Here is an 18,521-nt window from a genome sequence, read left to right as displayed (position 1 = left end):
CAGGGTTCCTGCCTATAGCTTCCCTTGCTGAAGATGCCGCAGGGGAAGACCTTTCTGCAAGCTTCACCTGGTCAGAACACAAGGATAAATCAGCAGGAGCTATACAGATCTGGGAAAGAGCCGTGTCTTCCCCTTTACTGCACTCCCACTATGGTTTGCTGCCTAACAGCAAGGCTCAGCCTGAGCAGGTGGGGCACCTCATGCCTGGTGCATGCAGCAAAGCAAAGCCCTCGCTCCGGTCTCAAAGGTCTCTTTTACGGTGCAAAGCAGAGCTGGAAAAGGTTACTTACTCACTTCCCCGGTTTTCATTGCGCACTGTGATTATCACCCAAGAACAAGCTGATCAGCACTCCCAGTCTCAGCCAGTGTTACCTCCAGAGAGAGTGGGCACACTCAGCACTGCAAATCCACTCCTCTGCTCTTCATTATGAAGTGATTTCACTAATTGGGTGTTGTACTTTCATGCATAATTCCTCACACTTGGCACCTTCAGGGAGCACAAGCTCACCCCTCAGCCAAGCTGGCTGCAGAGCAGGCTGTAAAACCCCAATTATGAGAGGTTCCATTTTTCCACTGAATTCAAGCCCTCTGTTGCCGTTCCACAGCTGAACAAGGATCGATCTTCAGCCTACCTGACAATTAAAAGCTAAAGAACATAGGAGAGAATGAGGTTCAGTACCTGGGGACCAATGCACAGCAGCACTGATTAGCCCCTGGGGCAGAGCAGCTTTTGAGAGCAAGGCAAGAGACCTCCCTTTCTGCTCCTGACCTGCACAGAGATGCAGCTGAGGTTAACCCAAGGCTCTCGCAGGAGAAGTTTCTCTCGGTGTCAGCCCAGGGTGGGTCAAAGGAAACAGAACAAGAAGAAAGCAGACCCTGAGCTCTCTGCAATGCAGAGGATGCCGGGGCAGCAGTCCTGCTCTGCGAGCATCTGCCCTGCTCCTCTACCACCAATACGAACGCAAAAGAGGAGCTTTTCTGTTCAGCAGCCCGCAGACGTCGCACTGAAACCTCGCACCAACTGCGCTGCTGCTATCCTAAAGCCAATATCAAATTTAAACAGGGTCAAACACCACCACCAAACAGGAGAGGGGAGGATAAAAAAAAAAAAAGTCATCCTCGTACCTATCTTTGCCAAAGGCTCCTGTTCAACGTAGTGTTGGATTAGCAATTTGGTTTTAGGGACGCGGCCAGGATTGCCTGGCAGATCGCAGACTTTTACAGTAGGGACACGCTAGGAACATCCAGACAAGCAAGGATTCAGGCACGAGCAATCTAGGATTGTGCTCGCTGTCAGGAGAGGGTTTGGCTTGGAATTCCTTATGGCCACAGAGCTGGAATGCTGTTGGGATGGCCCTGACTGCAGATCCAGGCTCCTTTCCCTGCGACCACGCAAAGGGAGGCAGGTGCTCCAGACAGGTCTCTGCCCAACCTGTAGGATCTTGCAGGCATTTCCAAGATACTCAGATAAACACACCGAGGTACGATGCTTGCAGGGACTTGTGTACCACAATTGTTCTTGAAAGGTGCGAATCCACACGGGAGTAAAAGCCACAAGAAGTTGTGAAATGCACCAGCTGTCCTTGGTAGGAAGCTGAGTTGGAACTACAAAGGCAGCTAGAAAGTACCAGATCACAGCCAGCCTGGCCCAAAACATCCCCTCGTTACCTCTGCAGTGACCATTTCATCATGTTTCATGCCCAAAGACCCTAAATGTGCAACAACAGCAGGTGAGGTGATGACAGAGGCATTAGACTGCATCAGTCTCGTACTACCAGCTGTGAAGTTCCCAACTCTTTTGAGGAACTCTTGGATTTCCTCCTTTGCAAAGCATCTTTGGTTATTGCCCAGGCAAATAACGATTGTACTTCTGGCAGCATCCTACTTATGGGGACGGGGGGAGGGATGGCACTTCTGCGTGGGTGTTGAGTAATCGTCGTCGTCGCTGCTTCAGGCTATTTTTAGAAGAGATCACAGAATTAGCCGCACAACGGTAGCAAGTACAGACCTAGAATAAAGGTGCCTCTTCCCCTTACAGTTTTCCACACACAGCTAGAACAGAAGGGCACGGGAGGGATCCTGAGCAACCTTCAAGTTGAGAATAGCCAATCTCAGATGTTTATTGCCATTTACTTCCCCTTCCTTAGCCCATGTTGTAGGTAGAGCCAGTGCCGGAAGCTGCTGCTAACAACATCTACCCCCAAAATAAGCAGAAAAATACACAGATATTCAGTGCGCTGCCTGCATCCCCCATCTGCAGCATCACAGCTGGTTCAGAGTGCCAGAGTTGGCCCTGAAGCTGAAGGTATGTGTTTATAGGAGGGATTTCATTTGTCTGTGCTGCTAGCAAACGTACCTTGTACAAACTTGGAAAAGCCGACCGAGGTTATTTCAGGAGCACGTAGCAGGGCTTCACATGTTCAAAAGTTACTGAAAATGGGATTGTCAGACACCGCTCACAGGCATTTTGGCCACGGTGCCTCAGAAAAGCGGAAAGCAAGACACCTGCAAGCAGCACGGGGCTCTTGTGGTTTCCCTGCTGTGGGATGTTGGACAACTTGCCTGCTGCTCTGCTCCAGCTCCCCAGCTGCAATGGGGATTTCATTTCCCTGTCCCACAGAGGGACAGACACAGACACAGAGCAGCAAAGAGAACCCCAAGTGCTTTTTGGCCTCTATCACATGATCTTTCTGTGGGGCTGCATCTACAGATGGAATCAGCCGGGGTTTGTCCCAGTGATGTCCTTCAAAAAAACCCTAATCTTCAACTATTTGTAAAGCAACATCCTTCAGCGGCTTTTACAGGAGGCCAGTTTAGCCAAGTGTTTGAAGATGAAAGAGGCAAAGTCTCAAGTCTTAGAAGCCCAGCTGGAATCCAACCAGAAGAGAGATTTTATTTTTTTTTCCCATGCCAGAGATGCAGGTACAGTGAAGAACTGCAAAACCACTATTCTCAGGGGAGGGAAGTGCACAGTCTCATTAACCTGAGTTCATCTGACCCATGCCAGGTTTCTTGCAGGCCCCCTGGAAAAGTGCCAGTCCAACAACTGGGACAGAAATACAGAACAAGTAGGTGAGATGCAACAGCAATGCTAGAAGTCCAGCATAAGTTCCTGGCAAAGAACTGCCTGAAAAGCAGACAGTTGCTTTTTAAGTTTAAATTCCTTTTACTAAAAATATGACAATAGCCAACTGGAAAAACAATACAACAAGCCCCCATGGCCTATAGCACGGATGATGATTCAGAGAGAAAAACCGCTACAGGGCACACACTGAGGGTAAGGCGCAGGACAAACTCTTGACAACCTGCTCGGCAAGGTCTCCCAAGCCGAATCAAACATGTTGTGTCATTCTTCGCAGTTATAGCATATATGTATCAGAAAAGGAAATCCTGAAAGTCTTAGGATTTCAAGGTACTGAAATGGCACTTCTGCCCTGCACAGTGTCTTGCAGGACAGAGAAGTATGGACACAATTAGGAAATACCCGTGCTAACAACATCGGTCCTCGGTCTCGTACTTGGAGAGAGCTCACATCAGAGAAGTCAAGTCCTTCAACATCATGCTGTCCATGTGTGGAGCGGCAAGAGCTTTAGGTGTCTAAAGAAGGTCTAGCAGATTAAGACCCTTGCCCAAAACATGGAAGACAGCAGCTCAGTTCCCTCTACCAACCATTCCCACCTGATGTTAATGGGGACACAGAGGGCAACTCGACCAAAGTGGAGCCCCACCAAGGCAAGAGAATAAGCAGATACCAGGCGCTCAGCAAGGGCAGCTGTGCCAAAACCATCAAATACTCTTGTATTTTTCATCCCACCTGGCAAGATCACAACACGGAGAAAGGTGTAAACACGGCACTGGAACACTGCAGGGATTCTCACTTCTAGCCCTCTGCTACAGCCTCCAGTCCATCTCCTGTGTGCTGGACTGAGGTAGCCCTTTGGGAACCTCTTCCAGATATGTTTGGCTGACAAAAGGGACAGGATGAAAGAGGGTTTATCTTTTCTCTTCCCCTACTCCAGACCCTTACACTCCCACATGCACTCATCCAGATTACAAAGCAGCAGCTTACAGGCGTTAAAAATAGGTGTCCCCAACCCATTCACCAAGTCAGCTCACACCCCACACGCAGCTCAGAGGGATGACTTAAAGACGTAACCCCAGAGCATTTTTACCTTGGCTGGAGGATTCCCACCTTCTTCTGGAGCAGCCTGCCCATTCTGCAAAGGAAGAGAACCTGCCATTAGCACACGCCAGGCATGGGACCGCTCCTTACACCCCCTTACAAAGGCTGTTGGCTTTGAGAGCCCTTCATGCAGGACAAACAAGGGAGGATGCCACTTTCAGACACGGTACAAGACAGCTGAACACTCCCCAAACACCAAGGGGACACTTTCTACTAAGGAAAAAAAGTAGTTTGGAAAAAAAAATCTCTTGTTCAAAGACTCTCCGTGCTCCCCGCAGATGAAATTAGGGCTGCTTATATACTGACCATCACTTGTGGGGCGAACGCCCCCCCTGCACTCCTCAGGCGTGGATCCCCAGGGCGGTGGGTGCAGGACTCCCACCCTCGGCACCACGTGCTGCAGAAACTGCTCTAGAGACGCAGCCCTGTGGTTGCACCATCCCACCTCCCGCACCCACGTTGCGGCTACCCACTCCGCCGTTTCTCCGGGACTACTGGAAAAATCAAGCAGGGAAGATCAGGTGAAGATGGGAAAGCACTGCTAGAGTGCAGTTAACAGTCATTTTACCATGACGTTGGCTTTAACATGAACATTTATCGGTTATTTATTACCCTATCACAGCTGATACCGCTGCAGGAAATCTGCACCACCTGCTTGGCTCCAGGCCACCTCTGGCCTGCAAGTCCAGCTTCTGCTGCTGGAGCTCTGTCCAAAGTCACAGCAGGTGACCTGAACCGCCTGGAGTAGCATCAGCCGGTCATGCTCGGCACTGAACCAGAGACATTATCGGGTTCAGCACAGCACCGTGCCTGGAGAAGCCAGTGGGAGCAGAAGCGGGTGGGATTTACTTAGACACAGATACTCAGAGCAGGATAAGCACGTACAAAAGGTTTTCTGCAGACTGTGAAGAAAAACAAGGGCAAGAAGATTTTGCTTTGACATCTATTTGCACTACAGTCTCAGGCTCCAAAAATCATGGAATTCCTCTTTCTTTGAAAGAACAAGGCAAATTTATTCACTCCTCTTCAGATGTTATGGTCCAAGAGAAGAGTTGCAATGCAACTGTACTTCAGCCTCAGATTGTTAGTTAAATGCCTGGGTTTTAGAGCCTTTCAGGAATCTAACAGAAACAAAGCTAGCTCCTTCCCTGGAGAAGCAAGAGGACATCACCCTGACATCTGTCTTAGAACTACACTATCCTTTTCTCCCTCTTGGGCCAAATTTAACTTACTTCCTTTTAATACAAAGAAAACTTGCAATTGTTGATCTTGAGAGAGCTTAGGGGCCGCTGAGAAAACCTCATTCTAATGCTGCACTTGCTTTCTACAACATTGACTGGGTGCTTCCAGGTTCGCACTCTTCTGCTTCCCATAGGAGGTCATCACCACTGGTTTTAAACCGCTTCGCTACCTTGGCTCAAATCCACAGACAACAGTCCAGAGTCTCCATATATCTTCATATTTAGGTCTCTCCACTCCCACCTCAGCCCAGCCTGTGCTACCTGCAGCAGCTCAGAGCACCTTAGTCCTACCACAACATGGAGTTCCACCACTCCAGCTGGGGAGAAGACCACCTGCCTCTCGGCCTGACCCTGGCCCTGCAATATTTCCATTCATATGGATCCCCTCGAAGCTCGGTAACTCACCTCAGTACCAACTTAAACTGAGCTTAAGTTCCTAAGTATTTTCAGCCAATGACTGAAAAAAGCAATAGCACTACCACGCAAGCCAAGTTCTTCCAGAGGAACGTTGCCCTGATGTTTACACGGAGCTCTTGGTACCATTAGCACAAAGAATAGCTAAGAAGTGAAGTAAGATTTTGTGTTTATGTATAGCCTCCACATAGAGGGGGGGACACACACCCTGTGCTCAAGATAACCAGACTTGGAAACATGCTTATGTTTACTGGCTCAGCTGTCACCGATCAACAATTCCTAACTTGCTGCTGATCCAAACCATAGCTCAGGGAGGGCTGTTTATGTCTAAAACAGCTTAAGAAGCAGAATTTCCGTGTTGGACAGAGGGAAGCAGTGCCTGGCTCATGATCTGGAGAACAGATCTACAAGGCACGTGTCAGGAGAGGGGTGAGTTGATGTGTAGGACAAGCTCTTTTATTCCCCTGGGAAGACCAGCACACGGTGAACGAGTGCAGCGTCCGTCCAACCCTTCAGCTTCAAGGATAAGCCAGGAGATACCAGGTGCTACCTCCAGACCTGCCAGACCGCTGTGTTTCATCAGCTCCCTACCCCGAGGAACACTTGTCCTACACGCTGCTGTTGACAGAAATCCATCCTACCTGGGGGTGGAAGGGATGCGGAAAGAAAGAGAACAGTGTCCGTGCCAGGGAGGTTTCCTGGGCACGTAGGTCCATGGTCTTAGAGGGATGAAGCTTTTGATGAAAACAGTCACTTTCTCAAGCTGACATAAGGCAGATGTATAAGGAGAGAACTGCAGTATTTAGAGCCAAGAGCTTTCCTTCTACCCCAGAGCAAACCCAGTCCTTATTCCCTCATATGGAATTCAAGAGCCATTTGTAAGCATCGAAGATGGAAACACACTCACAGCTACAGACTCATCACCTCCCGAGATAAAATACAGCCATTCATTGCATCGTAAGTAGAGCTGAAATAGTTTGTGGGTTTCTTGGTTTGACATTTGTCTCTTTAAAATGCTTTATTTCTGCACTCCCCCTGAATACCACGCGCAGTGTGTTAGGAAGTGCATGTGTGTTTGTCTCCGTGCCAGATACCCTTTTCCAGCACATTGTTCTCAGGGTTGGAAAGGAGCCTCCTGAATATCCTACTGCGAGAGCAATCCCAAAGATCTCCCCGCAGGCAGTAACCAAGCAATACCTGCTGCAGGAGGGAGGCACAGCTCCTTCCCTTGGGTGCCCAGGGCAGCAAGAAGCCGACGCAGACTGGTGGCAGAGCAGGTCTTGGGCTACCAAAAAGGCAGTGGCACGAGCCTCACTGGGGGCCAGCAGCCTGTCCCTGCAGCTTTCCAGCCAGCGCTGCTCTGGGGCGAATGGAAACAGGGATTACAGAGCTAATCTCATGGGCACACGGAGCGGCAGCCTGGCAGCGAGGGCACCTCTGGGCGAGCAACAGCGAAAACTGTCCGAGAGGTAACGCAAAACCCCTTCTGCACACACGCTGCTCTAATAAGTTTTCTTAATAGCACGCAGAAAAGTATATTGGAAAACAAGTGCATTCAGTTATGCAACTGCCAGCCTGGCTGAACTTGAGAGATATTTATCTTAGGACATCTTGCATTTTAAATCCCTTTAATTCCACATAATCTGCAGCACAGGGAGCAATTTACAGAACAGGCCGGTGCTGCTCTGATCTGCACGCAGGACGAGTCGCACCCCTGGCAGGACCGTGCGAGACCGTGCCCACTCCTGCTGCCATCAAGGGCTGCGCTCTATAGTTAGCACCATCAGCACAAGTCATCCCGGATTATCGACAGCTCTGCTTAGGAAAGCAGCCTGCTGCTATTTCTGGACCTCTAGGTTTTGACTAGTCACTTTTGAGATGCCTATACACAACACAACAAGGGTACCAGGTACCCAGAGATGCTCTTTCACCCAACTTGGATGAACCGTGAAGCATTCAGGCAGAAAGGAGTGGGGGGAAGAAACCCTTTACCCCAGAGCTTCTGCTGGTTTGACACAAGAACAAGGGATTTTTATTATTATTATTATTAAGTGGAATTTACGAATCTTGCCTATTGCAGTTCAGAGAAAGGAAATGATTCTGCAAAAATAAGGATCTCGAGAAGAACTCACGTAGCCCAAGCAGACTGAGGAGTCTACACACAAGGCATATCAGAGACCACAGTTGCTCGGCTTCCTCCCCTATCTTTTGATCATTGTTTTATGCATTGTTCACTGAAGATGCTTGAAAAAGATAGTTATTCATGAATACCTCCTGCTCAATAAAGGATGATACACATATACAGGCAAAAATAATTAGCTTGAAGTGGTTGGGTTTGGTGTAATCCCACGTCAGTTGTGTTGCTGTATGTTTGTGTAACAAGAGTTTAAAGAAAAGCATAGCCTTGATGACAGTATCCATCGCTATGGTGATGAAGTCATTCAACTCCACTCTCTATCGCTTGTACTCTGCCCCAGCCCAGTTTTTCTACTACATAAGCAATATTCTGAATAATATAAGCAGCAGAGAGAACAGGGAGGGGGGAGAAAAAAAAAAAAAAAAAAAAAGGAAAAAGCATTACGAAGCTAGCTCAGTCCCCAGGACAGAGGGACTTGTCTCCTGCAAGGGATCAGTTCCAGCTCCCACTGCCACCCACTCCCATGCGTTTCCCCGGCACAGCTCCAGGCTGAGCTCTGGTGGGCCGGGATGAGGGGCATCAGCCGTGACCCATCTCCAGCAGCAGACAGCCAACACTCCCAGAGCACAGTGGAAAAAACCCAAATCCCTTAACAATAGGACTGATGCCTCCACCAGCATGGTGACAGCACCTCTGCTCCATGACTCAGAAAGCAAAGGTTGGAGGAAGCCGGTTTCTAACCTGGATGGCAGCGATCCCAGCGCAATTTACGTAACTGGCATTCCAGAAAAGTCTCCTTGGTTTCTCAGTGGTGCCACCTTGCCCAGGAGTGGTGAAAACTTTCTCCTTGGGCCCCTACCCATGGTGATTTTAGCCTCAAGGTGCAAAACTCCCCCCAAGCCCAAGTCCCTCTCTGCAGATACGCTGCTGGATCCCAGGGAACGCTCTAACGTCGGGCCCAGGCAATAACCTACACCCTGGCTCCGGGCATACGATGTGGTTTCAGGAATCGCGATCAAGTCGCTGCAGGACTTCCTTCGTCTCCCACCTTCAAGCACAAACCCATCCTCGTGACTCAAGCGATGCTTCAGAGCAGATGCTCTTAGCCCACCTCACCTTCGTGCCGGCTGCTTGACACCCGCAGCACAGGCGGACCCTCGGCACAGCACCCCAGCCGCACGGCAGGGGGGGGTCTCTAGGAGAAGCCGTGCCGTATCTGGCCGATGAAAACAAAGCAACCTCACATCAGGTTTGGAGGTGAAGAACGCCTATTATTTTCCTCACTGGAATTAAGTGCATGTACTTGCTCACCTTAAAACAAAGGGAGGTAAACTGCTAATGTCCCACTTGTGATCTTAAGATGTAAAAAGAGTAATCTGCAGAAATATCACCTGCAGGCAGCTCCTGACCCTGACTTAGAGCTCTGGCCAAGGTGAGATGGGGCCAGAGGCAGGCCCTCCGGTTTCAGTTTACAATTAATACACCCGTTACTAATGCAATGGGGAAAACAGTCCTTGCTGCTGCCATGATCTTCACAGCTGACTCGGGCTAACAAATACACCGGACCCTCCTGGCCGTTTCCGCTCAGAAGAGATCCCGTGATGCTGACACAGCGCCTGCCTGGCACCTGGGAGACCTGGGATTAAGGAGTAAATGAATCTCGCCCACGGCATTCGCTGCCCTGGGCACTGGCATTAGTTTCCTCCCATGACGAGTCTAGTTGCGTTTTCTGGCTTTTCAGGCTATCTTCCTACTTAGGAAGAGAGAAACCGCAACCAAAAAGCCCTGTTTCGCAGCAATAACCTACAACCTGGCTCCGGGCGCATAATGTGGTTTCAGGAATCGTGATCAAGTCGCTGCAGGACTACCCTCATTTCCTACCTTCGAGCACAAACCCACTCTCGTGATTCGAGCGATGCTTCAGAGCAGATGCTCTTAGCCCACTGCACCTTCGTGCCGGCTGTCCGCACAGGCGAACCCTCAGCACAGCGTTCCACCCGCGTGGGGGGTCTCTAGGAGAAGCCGTGCCGTATCTGGCCGATGAAAACGAAGCAACCTCACCTCTGATTGCCAGCAGACCTCCCCGCTGTCATTGCAGCAGTGGTGAAACGCTGCCTCCACTCCAAGCAGAGATCTCTTAAGAGGCAATTTTAAATAAGAATGAGTAAATCTGACTGATTCACCGTCGCGACATCCCTTGGCAGGATAGAGGAGCGTGACAGCATCGAACCCAGCCAAAATGACGGGAAAGCACCAAGTCTGAGTAAAGCGCCCGGGACAAAATCCCCACCATCTCTCTGGTTTCTCCAGGAAGGCTGCTAGTTCCAATTTGGATGAGAAGATGTTTAACTAAAGAGTGCCAGGATACAGTGCCTCAGCTGGCTGCTCTGCAATGGGTGAAAACTGCTACAAGCTGTCCCCTTTATTCTGAAATGGCTGTGATGCAAGCCTGCAGATGTGGACAGATGCTGTGCACTGTCCTGCACATCTGGCTCGGAGGTCTTAATTAGAAGGAAAAGAGCAAAGCAGGAGGGGAGAGCAGACATCCAGCAAAGTGACACAGGACCACGACCGGAGTTTGCAACACAGGCCTGCGAGAGCAGCTGGGGCGGCGGATAGCGAGGAAGCTTGCGGGGAAAAAAAAGACTCAAAATCCAAGATATTTATTCCCTGGGCCTTCAGCGGGGGCCCTTTTCCTCTAGATCTGGGAAGGGATTTAGGCGCACGCTGCTCACGGTCCCCAAATAATCAAAGCCCGCAAGGGCAGCAGCGGAGCCGGGAAGCCCCCGGTGCCCCACCGCACACGCACCGAGCCCCGGAGCAGCCGACGGCCGCCCCCGGCACCTCGTTACCTCCGGCGGGCTGCGACCCCCCCCACACACACACCGGGGGCATCCAAACCCCCACCAGCCCCCCCAAAACCCGGGGGAAGCGGACCGGGCGGGGGTTCCCGCAGCCGGGAGGGTCTCACCGGGCGGGGCGGGGAAGCCGGGCCGGGCGCTTCTTTGTTCGGTGGAGACCCCCGGGGAGGCGCCGGAGAGGCGGAGGGGTGGGTGTGTGTGGGGGGGAACCTCCGTGCCGCCCCCCCTCCCCGTCTCTCCACCGGGAAGGGCCGGTGCTTCCCACCCACCCCCCCCCCCCCCCCGCGCCGCCCCCGGCTCACCTCCGTGTCCAGATGCACCAGCTCCATGTTGGGCCAGGGCTCGGCCAACTGGGCGAGCGGCATGCTGCCGGCGGGGCTGCCCCGAGGGGCTCCGGTTCGGACTCGGAGCGGAGACCCGCGCTGGGCACCGGCTCCCCGGGCCGGGCCGGGCCGGGAGCGGCGGGGCGGGGCCGGGGCAGGGGAGGGGCCAGGTGGGCGGGGCTGGGAGGCTCCGCCCACTCGGCTGCGGGGTGGGAGGGGGGGGGCTCGGGGTTCCCTTCGGCCGGAGTTCTCCCAGTTTGTGGTGGGTTTAATGGGGGAGGAAGATGAGGAGGTGTGCGTGGATGCTACGTGCAGCCTTTCGGGGGGGGGGGGGGGGGGGGTGTCGGGGTGGGCAGGGGTGCTCGGGGGTGAGCTGTTCCCTGCCAGCTGCACCCTTCCCTGGGTGATTTTGATTTTTGCCCTGATAGATTTTGGAAGCAAAGAGAGTTTAAAATTGTTGGGAGGGTACTGCTCGCTCCTGTCCAGCAAGGGAATCCTCAAGGCACTGAGAACGCTTGAATAGAAAACATCTACTGAAAAATACCTGGCGCCCCAATGTCCCGCTCTTCTGTGCCTTGGAAAGATTCCCCCCGATCCCGCCAGGAGTGTCCAGCTGTTTCACTGTAGGCACAACGCTGTGTAGCATCACCAGAAGAAGAGGTGGTAAGGATAAACTCGGTGACACAATTCAGATATTGCTGCTTAAAGCAGGAAGCTGCTCTGGGAAATCCGGATTCCAAGTTTGAGATGTGCAATGAGTCACTGCTCATCACCACCTGCGGTGCTCCCCCCCTCCGCCACCTTCCCTACAAAACATGGATAAAAAAACATACCCACCTTTCTACAGCGTTTGGAGAGCCTCAGAGGAAAGGTGCCTTAAGCACAAGTGTTCATAATTTATGGCTATTCTCACCTGCTGGGTTTCTCAAAGAGGAAAAAGTTTTCTTCTGCTCACATTTTACCAAACCCCAAAGCACCATGTTTTCATGTTTCATTATAAAATTATTTGTTAAAAAAAAAAAAAAATCTTTTTAAAACGGTGCATCGCTAAGGGTTGACTTCATCAAGGTGTGGCTGGAAATACTTAATGAGCTTAAGTAAAAGCATATGCAGCTGGGGTTTTGCATTCTGAGGGCAGCTGTCCCTGGAAGCCGGGGCTGTACAGCCCTTAACCTGTTCAAAGAGGGCAGCGAACTCCAAAAAAGGTGAATTAGGACAGAGCCCAGCACTCTGAAAAATTCCAGTTAATCTTCACAGCACCTGAAGCTAATCTGTAAGTCATCATCAGGACCTGCTTGTGATTTAGGCTAGAGCTGTCATCTTTTTTGCATGTGGGGGAATTGAGTGTAGAAGATTCCCACGCTGACAGTAAGTGTTTGAGCCAAGCCTGGGAACTGCTGTCTCTAAGACCTGTGCTCAGAGCCCCCCTCTGTGCCATAAGTGTTGGAGCCCCAGAGGAAGGCATTAAATAACACAAATCTACCCAACTGGTACTAAGTGAAGTCCTGTTATAGCCAATTAAACTCATATCACTTACTGTTGGAGCAAGCTGAAGCAGATCTTGCGGAAAGTTATTCATTCAGCTCTAAAGCTATCCATGTTTTCCCCTTATTGCCCGGTACACGGTGTGCCGTCTGGTTACATTCATCCTCCAGCTGCTGCAACCTGCTTTATATGGCATCAATAACGCGATGATATCAGTACCAGCATCCCGTTTACCTTCTTCATTTGTTTGCAGAACGCATCTCCCTTTCCTTCTGCTCCGCGTACGTGTCAGACAGGTCTGGGGTAGGAATGCAGAGGCGGGTGAGGGTAGGACAGTGCTCTCTGCATCCTTTCTGGAAGGAGAACAAAATGAGACATTACTTACTCGGGGACCTGCCATGCTTTGCCACCAGGCCCCATGAATCCAACCTTTGGACATCACATCCTGGTGTGCCTGGAGCTTCCCACCTGGGTGAGAAGCCCACAGGGAATGTTTAAGCCATAATGGCAGGCACAAAGGCCATTTCCCATTAGGTGACCCACTGAATGCCTCCCAAGGAGGGTAACGCATGGAAGTCAGGCAGGATCAGGTGCTGAGCAGTTACCTGCAGCAGCTTGAGCAGATAATCGCAGCCAGGCTGGTCATTAACTCCTGGGAAATTTCTGACACCAACATCCCGACTGTTACTATAAACAAGAAGAAAAAGAAGTTAAAAATAAAATAAATTACTTTTCAACACTTCAAAAGTTCTAGGGTGGTACAGTAACCAGTAGAAAAGCAAGTCTTCATTTTCAAGGTCTCAGTGAATGTTAATGGGCGATATCCAGAGGAACTGTTTGAAAGGCAGAGCAAGGCCTATTGCAATTCAGTGAAAAAAGGGAGACAGGAACCGCCGCTGCTTCCGTCCCCTGGCAGGTCTATTGAGATGCAGAAAGTCCTTCATATTTCACAGCAGAAAGACAGGCAGGCTGACCGTGAACTTGACAAAAGACAGAAATTATGGAGCTTTATAGAGCAATGACTTCTTTAGACTGGAAGAAAAAGACAGTTCTAAACCCATGGGTGCGACTGCAGCTAAATAAAACTACCAAATTATCCTGCCCACTTCGTTTAATAAAACAGCAAATTAAAAATATTGGGGAGACCACAAATGACTTGTGCGTTATTATTATTCCCTGCAATCCTGCAGCTACTTTTATTAAAGGATAGGAGAGGATTTTGCTGAGGTAGCTCTCCAGTATCCTCAAAATTATCCTAACACCCCCCCTAAAAAGCCTAGGCAATACCACAGCAATTCAGCAGCAATGCTGGCTAGGCCAGCTAAAGTCTCTCAGTCCCCAGCTCCAGCACCCAAAGAGAAGCCAGCTATCTTCTGATAGAAGCTATCAGCTTCCCTCGATTCCTGCACCAGATAATGCTGAATCGTAGTTGATTAACAGAATGTGAAATGTGCCACACCAGATTGCTGCTAAGTCCAGGGCAGGATGTTTGAGTAAGAGAAATGAGGTAGTGGTCTCCCCCAGGGTTTATTTCCTAGTCAAAGAACAGCTATAAAAAGCAGCTCCTGTCCTGAAAGCAGGGTACAAAATGTGTTCTTTGGAGTCGAACAGCAGAGCCTGCTGTTTGGGTGAGCGTCACGGCTAAGTGCAGTGATTAAAACATATATACTGGCATTTTTCTGAGATGGTTGCAGGCTGGGGAGAGCTGCTGCTATAGTAAACAGAGACTCCAGATCAGCTGGATGGCCCTTTTGTCAGCATTGCATTTGCTGAAAATTCAAAATGCTGCAGTTTTACTTTGGTTTTAAAAACATCAAATCCTCCTCAAATACAATTGTAGATATTTTTGCCTCTGCAGCTGGCTGGCTTTTGGTGTGTAACATTTTCTTTTTCAGAGAGGCTGACAACATTTGTTAAGCCAGTTATTCCCGAAGAAGCACTTCCAAAGCAGATGTATTGAGACTGGTCCTTATCCACATTACCAGATCCAATTTTTTCCTCATTATTCCAAAAGCTGCCCAAGTGATTCTCCACCTAACCAGACAGTAACCCAGTGCTCCCACGGCTCACCATATCCTTTCTTTTTACCGAAGCCAGGGAGCATCTCTTATTAACTGACTGCTTCATGCTACACTGCTTTTACACATATAAGGAAATGCAGAAAGCTTACAGGCACGAGAACTCGCGAGGCTGAGTCCCAAATGCCTGCTACAATTTACAGACTCGTGTAATCTGCTTTGTGTTTACGCTAAGACAGTTGTTTAATTAGAGCTTGCAGCAACTCTCTTTGTAATTTTAAGATTGACTAATCAGTTCCGTAGTTCATTGTTATCCCCACTGTACTAATAGGGAAACTGAGTCATGTTTTCAATAGGTTGTCAGGGCAGAAGTTGAACTCCACGTCCTGTCTTCTAATCCCCAGCTCTCAATTCACGATCTCATTTCCTTGCCTCTTCTGCTTTGTTTTGCCGCTATGAAGGAAGAGATGATAGATCACCTTGTTTTGATCCCAGGGACACATTTTTCCTTAGCGTGGTACAAACATCACATTGAAGATACAAAGCAGGGGCCCCAGAAATGAGAAACTTTGACTGTGTTTAACAGCAGAATTGCTTTTTGCTTTTCTGACAGATTTCTTTCCCTTCCTTAGCACCGTCTTGCGATTGCAGCTGCCTCAAATGCCAGCGTTTTCCAAGGCAGGTCCAGGCAGCGGTCGGAATGCAGAAACTACACCACAGCAGGCAGTAGGATGAAGAGCTACTCGGGGAGCAGAGCCCAGGCAGCTCTCATTCCCCTGCACGAGGTTTGTGCAGACGGAAGGCTTATTCCTAGAACAAGCACCTTTAACCTCTGCTGATACTTCCTGCAAAGTTGAGCTTCATTCCACCTTGCTCAGCTCACCTGCATTTTTGAAGGTGCCTAGCATATCCGAACCCCTTTCTTTTGCAGAATATATTGCATTTTGCCTGCTGGTTCTGCAAACTATCAGTCTGCTAAGCCCACCCTGCTTCTACGTGGTATTACTGTAAACCATGCTGTCCTGCCATGGACCGGATCTTCTGAAACATCTCCCAGGGAGCCCCTGGCTGAAGCACACACAACTCAAGCCAGGGAAGAGTTCTGCTAGCAGAATTGATTAAGCTGTTGGCTCCAGGAAACACGCTTAATTTGTGAATTTTGCACCTATCTCTCAGGAACGCTGAACTGCAGCCAAGAGGTGCCTTGAGGAGAGGGACCTGTTGGAGCCAGGATGGGCCCTGGGAAGGCAGGGGAGGCGATGGGGAACGATCCGCCGAGGCAGCGAGGCCATATCTGCTGGTTGTCATGGATACAATCGCTGCCGGTCTCCTGTATCCGTTACCTTCCCTTTCCTGGATGCAAATAAACGAATGGTGGTCTGCTCCTGTTCTTATGCAGGACACAACCCTTGACATCCAAACAAAAGGAGAAAATCATCCGTTTCAAACCAAGACATCTCTTAACATCATCTGAGGGGAGAGAGCGGGAGGTGACTTGCTTTTTTGGTATTCAAAATATGTGACTCTGATCATGCTCTGCCCAATTGCGTTTGGTTCTGTCCTAACCTTTGGCTATTTCCTAGGACCTCAGAGGAGCTGTTTTCACAGCCCATTCAGCACAGCCTTTGCTCTGGCTCAGCCTTTTGGATTCATGACAAGCAGCTACAGACTTGGACTCTGCCGGCTGCACGCGCTTGCTGTTGCCTTAGCACACACACACCCGGGCAGAACTTTGCAGGCTCCAGTGACTTCAGCTCCCCGTTTCACAGGAAAACGAGAGGTCAAGTGTGGCTCAAACTACACCTGAAAAAGGCTTTTACAAAGCCCCATATAAAATACAAGCAGTTGTTTTATTTTTAATTTTAATTTTTAAAGCAGGTTTGCAGCCCAGGTGGTAAGTTATTTAGAGCAAGTTATTCAGCAAATTTTGTTTTTAATTAGCACACAGATATGTTTGTAGTTTATTTCAGTGTAGCACTATGCGAGGGAGTGATAACATGAAAGAGAAAACTATTAGAAACTGTAAACAGAAGTGAAACTGCCAGGCCTGTTTTCACTGTCCCCCAGCCAGGGAGAAAGCTGAGTAAACAACAGTGCTAAGTACAGTCGGGTTTTATGGTTCTTTTAGGTTTTAGAACTTGTAAACAAGTGATGAAGCTTTTAAGTGGATACAAATAGATGTCCTCAGTTTTGTGCTACTTAGAGAGCACACAGATCCCAGTTTCTCCAGACAAGGTAGGGGAAAACAAAAGGACATTTCAACAGAAACCCAGCTCCAGCAAGAGGAAAATGTCATTCCAGTGTTCGCGGTCTCAAGCCTACATCATGCAACTGAACAAGTCTCATCCTGCTTAATAGAGGGCACACACAAATACCCGTTCCTCATTGCTCCATTCCACAGTTTGGGACGCCATCATTCCAAGTAAAAAACAAAACAAAACAAAACAAAAAAAAAACATTTCAAAATTGGAAGTGAATTTCAGAAATCCTGATGAGAAGCCTAAAGACCCCAGTAAACTATTTTCCTTAGGGGAGAAAAACCAAACTTTATTTCTGATTTGTTTAAGACTGATATACTCATGACTGGCAGTATTTTACTTCTCAGTCCTCTTACAAAACAGAGACTGTTGCACACATCCAGCATTGAAAAGCCACGTCCCAAAAATAACCAGAGAAATAAACTTCCAAAATATGAGAAGTGATCCTGACTGGGATTATTTTGGCATAATGTCCAATTGTATCACATAGGAAGAGAATAATACAAGCATGATTTTTGAGAGAGGTGTGGGAAAGAGGTGCCTTCATCATTTAGGGACAGAGAAGCAGGTCTCCGACTTCTCTTCTAATAACACTTGTTTTCTGTATTTTACAAACTGCTTAAGGCGGCGCAGCAGCACAGAAATGACTCATCTGGCTTGCATGGTCAGGTAGAAGATACATCTACACGGTGCTCAATGGTTTCCTTGTTGGGGAGTGAACAAAAGGCACAAGAAGTTCAGGGATGTCAGAAACCTGATTACCTGGCAAAAGAAAATCTATCCGTCCCTTATCAGCATTAACCCTCCCCCCCCCCCCCCCCCCCCAGATTCTGGAGTAAGCGAAGGTCTTAGATATTTTGCAGTGTTGCATGTCTTACAGCACACTGTAAAATGGTGCAGAAATACAAGGTTGGTACTTTGCTTCTTGACTCCTTAAATTGCTCTTCTTCTCTTCCCACCTTCATGATGAGTAAAGGAAGGGAGCTTGGAGACTGCTCTTTAGACATTCTTCTTCCCAAAAGAGGCACTCATAGTTTATATAAGCAATGTAAGGACTGTAAGCTGGGCCTTTTCTGGCTCTCTGAGGAGAGGCTTGGTGCGTTTCTTGGTGAGTTTACCTAGAGCACTTACACCTCTGCTGATGAGGAAGAAACCACTTGATCCTTAACTAGAAAAATCCCTTTCAGAATTATTCTCTAGTGGCCATATAGGCATTCAAAGTTCAGCTCAAAGGGTTTTCCGTTAGCAGGCTAAAAATCCGCCTGCCTGATTCTTGTGTGCTGCACTCATTTCATTGTCATACTCCAGAATTCCTCAGAAAAGATAATTTCAAAGATCAAAAGCAAGAAGCTTACTTTTATCTTTCTTCCGCTAACTTTGTGGGCACCCGTGTGATCAAAAGCCATCTCTGTTACACTGCGGCTGTGTCTTTCCTCTGTCACTGTAAAGAGGGGAGGGTAGTGTTGCTCAGAGAGTAAAGTCTTACCACTGGGGACTAAATATCTTTTATAGAGAAATGTGTCCCAACATTCATATTCAAGAATTCATAAAATAAGCAAATAAAAAAAATAAATCAAAGGCTACTCAATGCACAGAAAAAC

General features: G+C 49.0%; 1 protein-coding gene across 4 annotated transcripts in view; it reads right to left on the bottom strand.

The window, feature by feature from the left end:
• RPS6KA1 (ribosomal protein S6 kinase A1) overlaps positions 1 to 11,308 on the bottom strand; it is a 43,938-nt gene extending 32,630 nt beyond the window's left edge. For 2 of the 4 annotated variants that reach the window (XM_049819875.1, XM_049819878.1), the window contains exons 1-2: positions 11,139 to 11,308; positions 4,173 to 4,217 (exon numbers count right to left, since the gene is read on the bottom strand). In XM_049819875.1, the coding sequence (XP_049675832.1) occupies positions 4,173 to 4,217; positions 11,139 to 11,201 (108 nt within the window). In that variant the 5' untranslated portion in view covers positions 11,202 to 11,308. The remainder of the gene's footprint in view (positions 1 to 4,172; positions 4,218 to 11,138) is intronic. The other 2 variants (XM_049819877.1, XM_049819882.1) reach the window with 1 other exon arrangement.
• Positions 11,309 to 18,521: the final 7,213 nt, after the last annotated feature.

The sequence above is a fragment of the Accipiter gentilis genome, chromosome 17, assembly GCF_929443795.1.
Source record: "Accipiter gentilis chromosome 17, bAccGen1.1, whole genome shotgun sequence".
NCBI lineage: Eukaryota > Metazoa > Chordata > Aves > Accipitriformes > Accipitridae > Astur > Astur gentilis.
The sequence above is the reverse complement of the archived record's forward strand: the minus strand, read 5'-3'. Positions and strand labels throughout refer to the sequence as shown.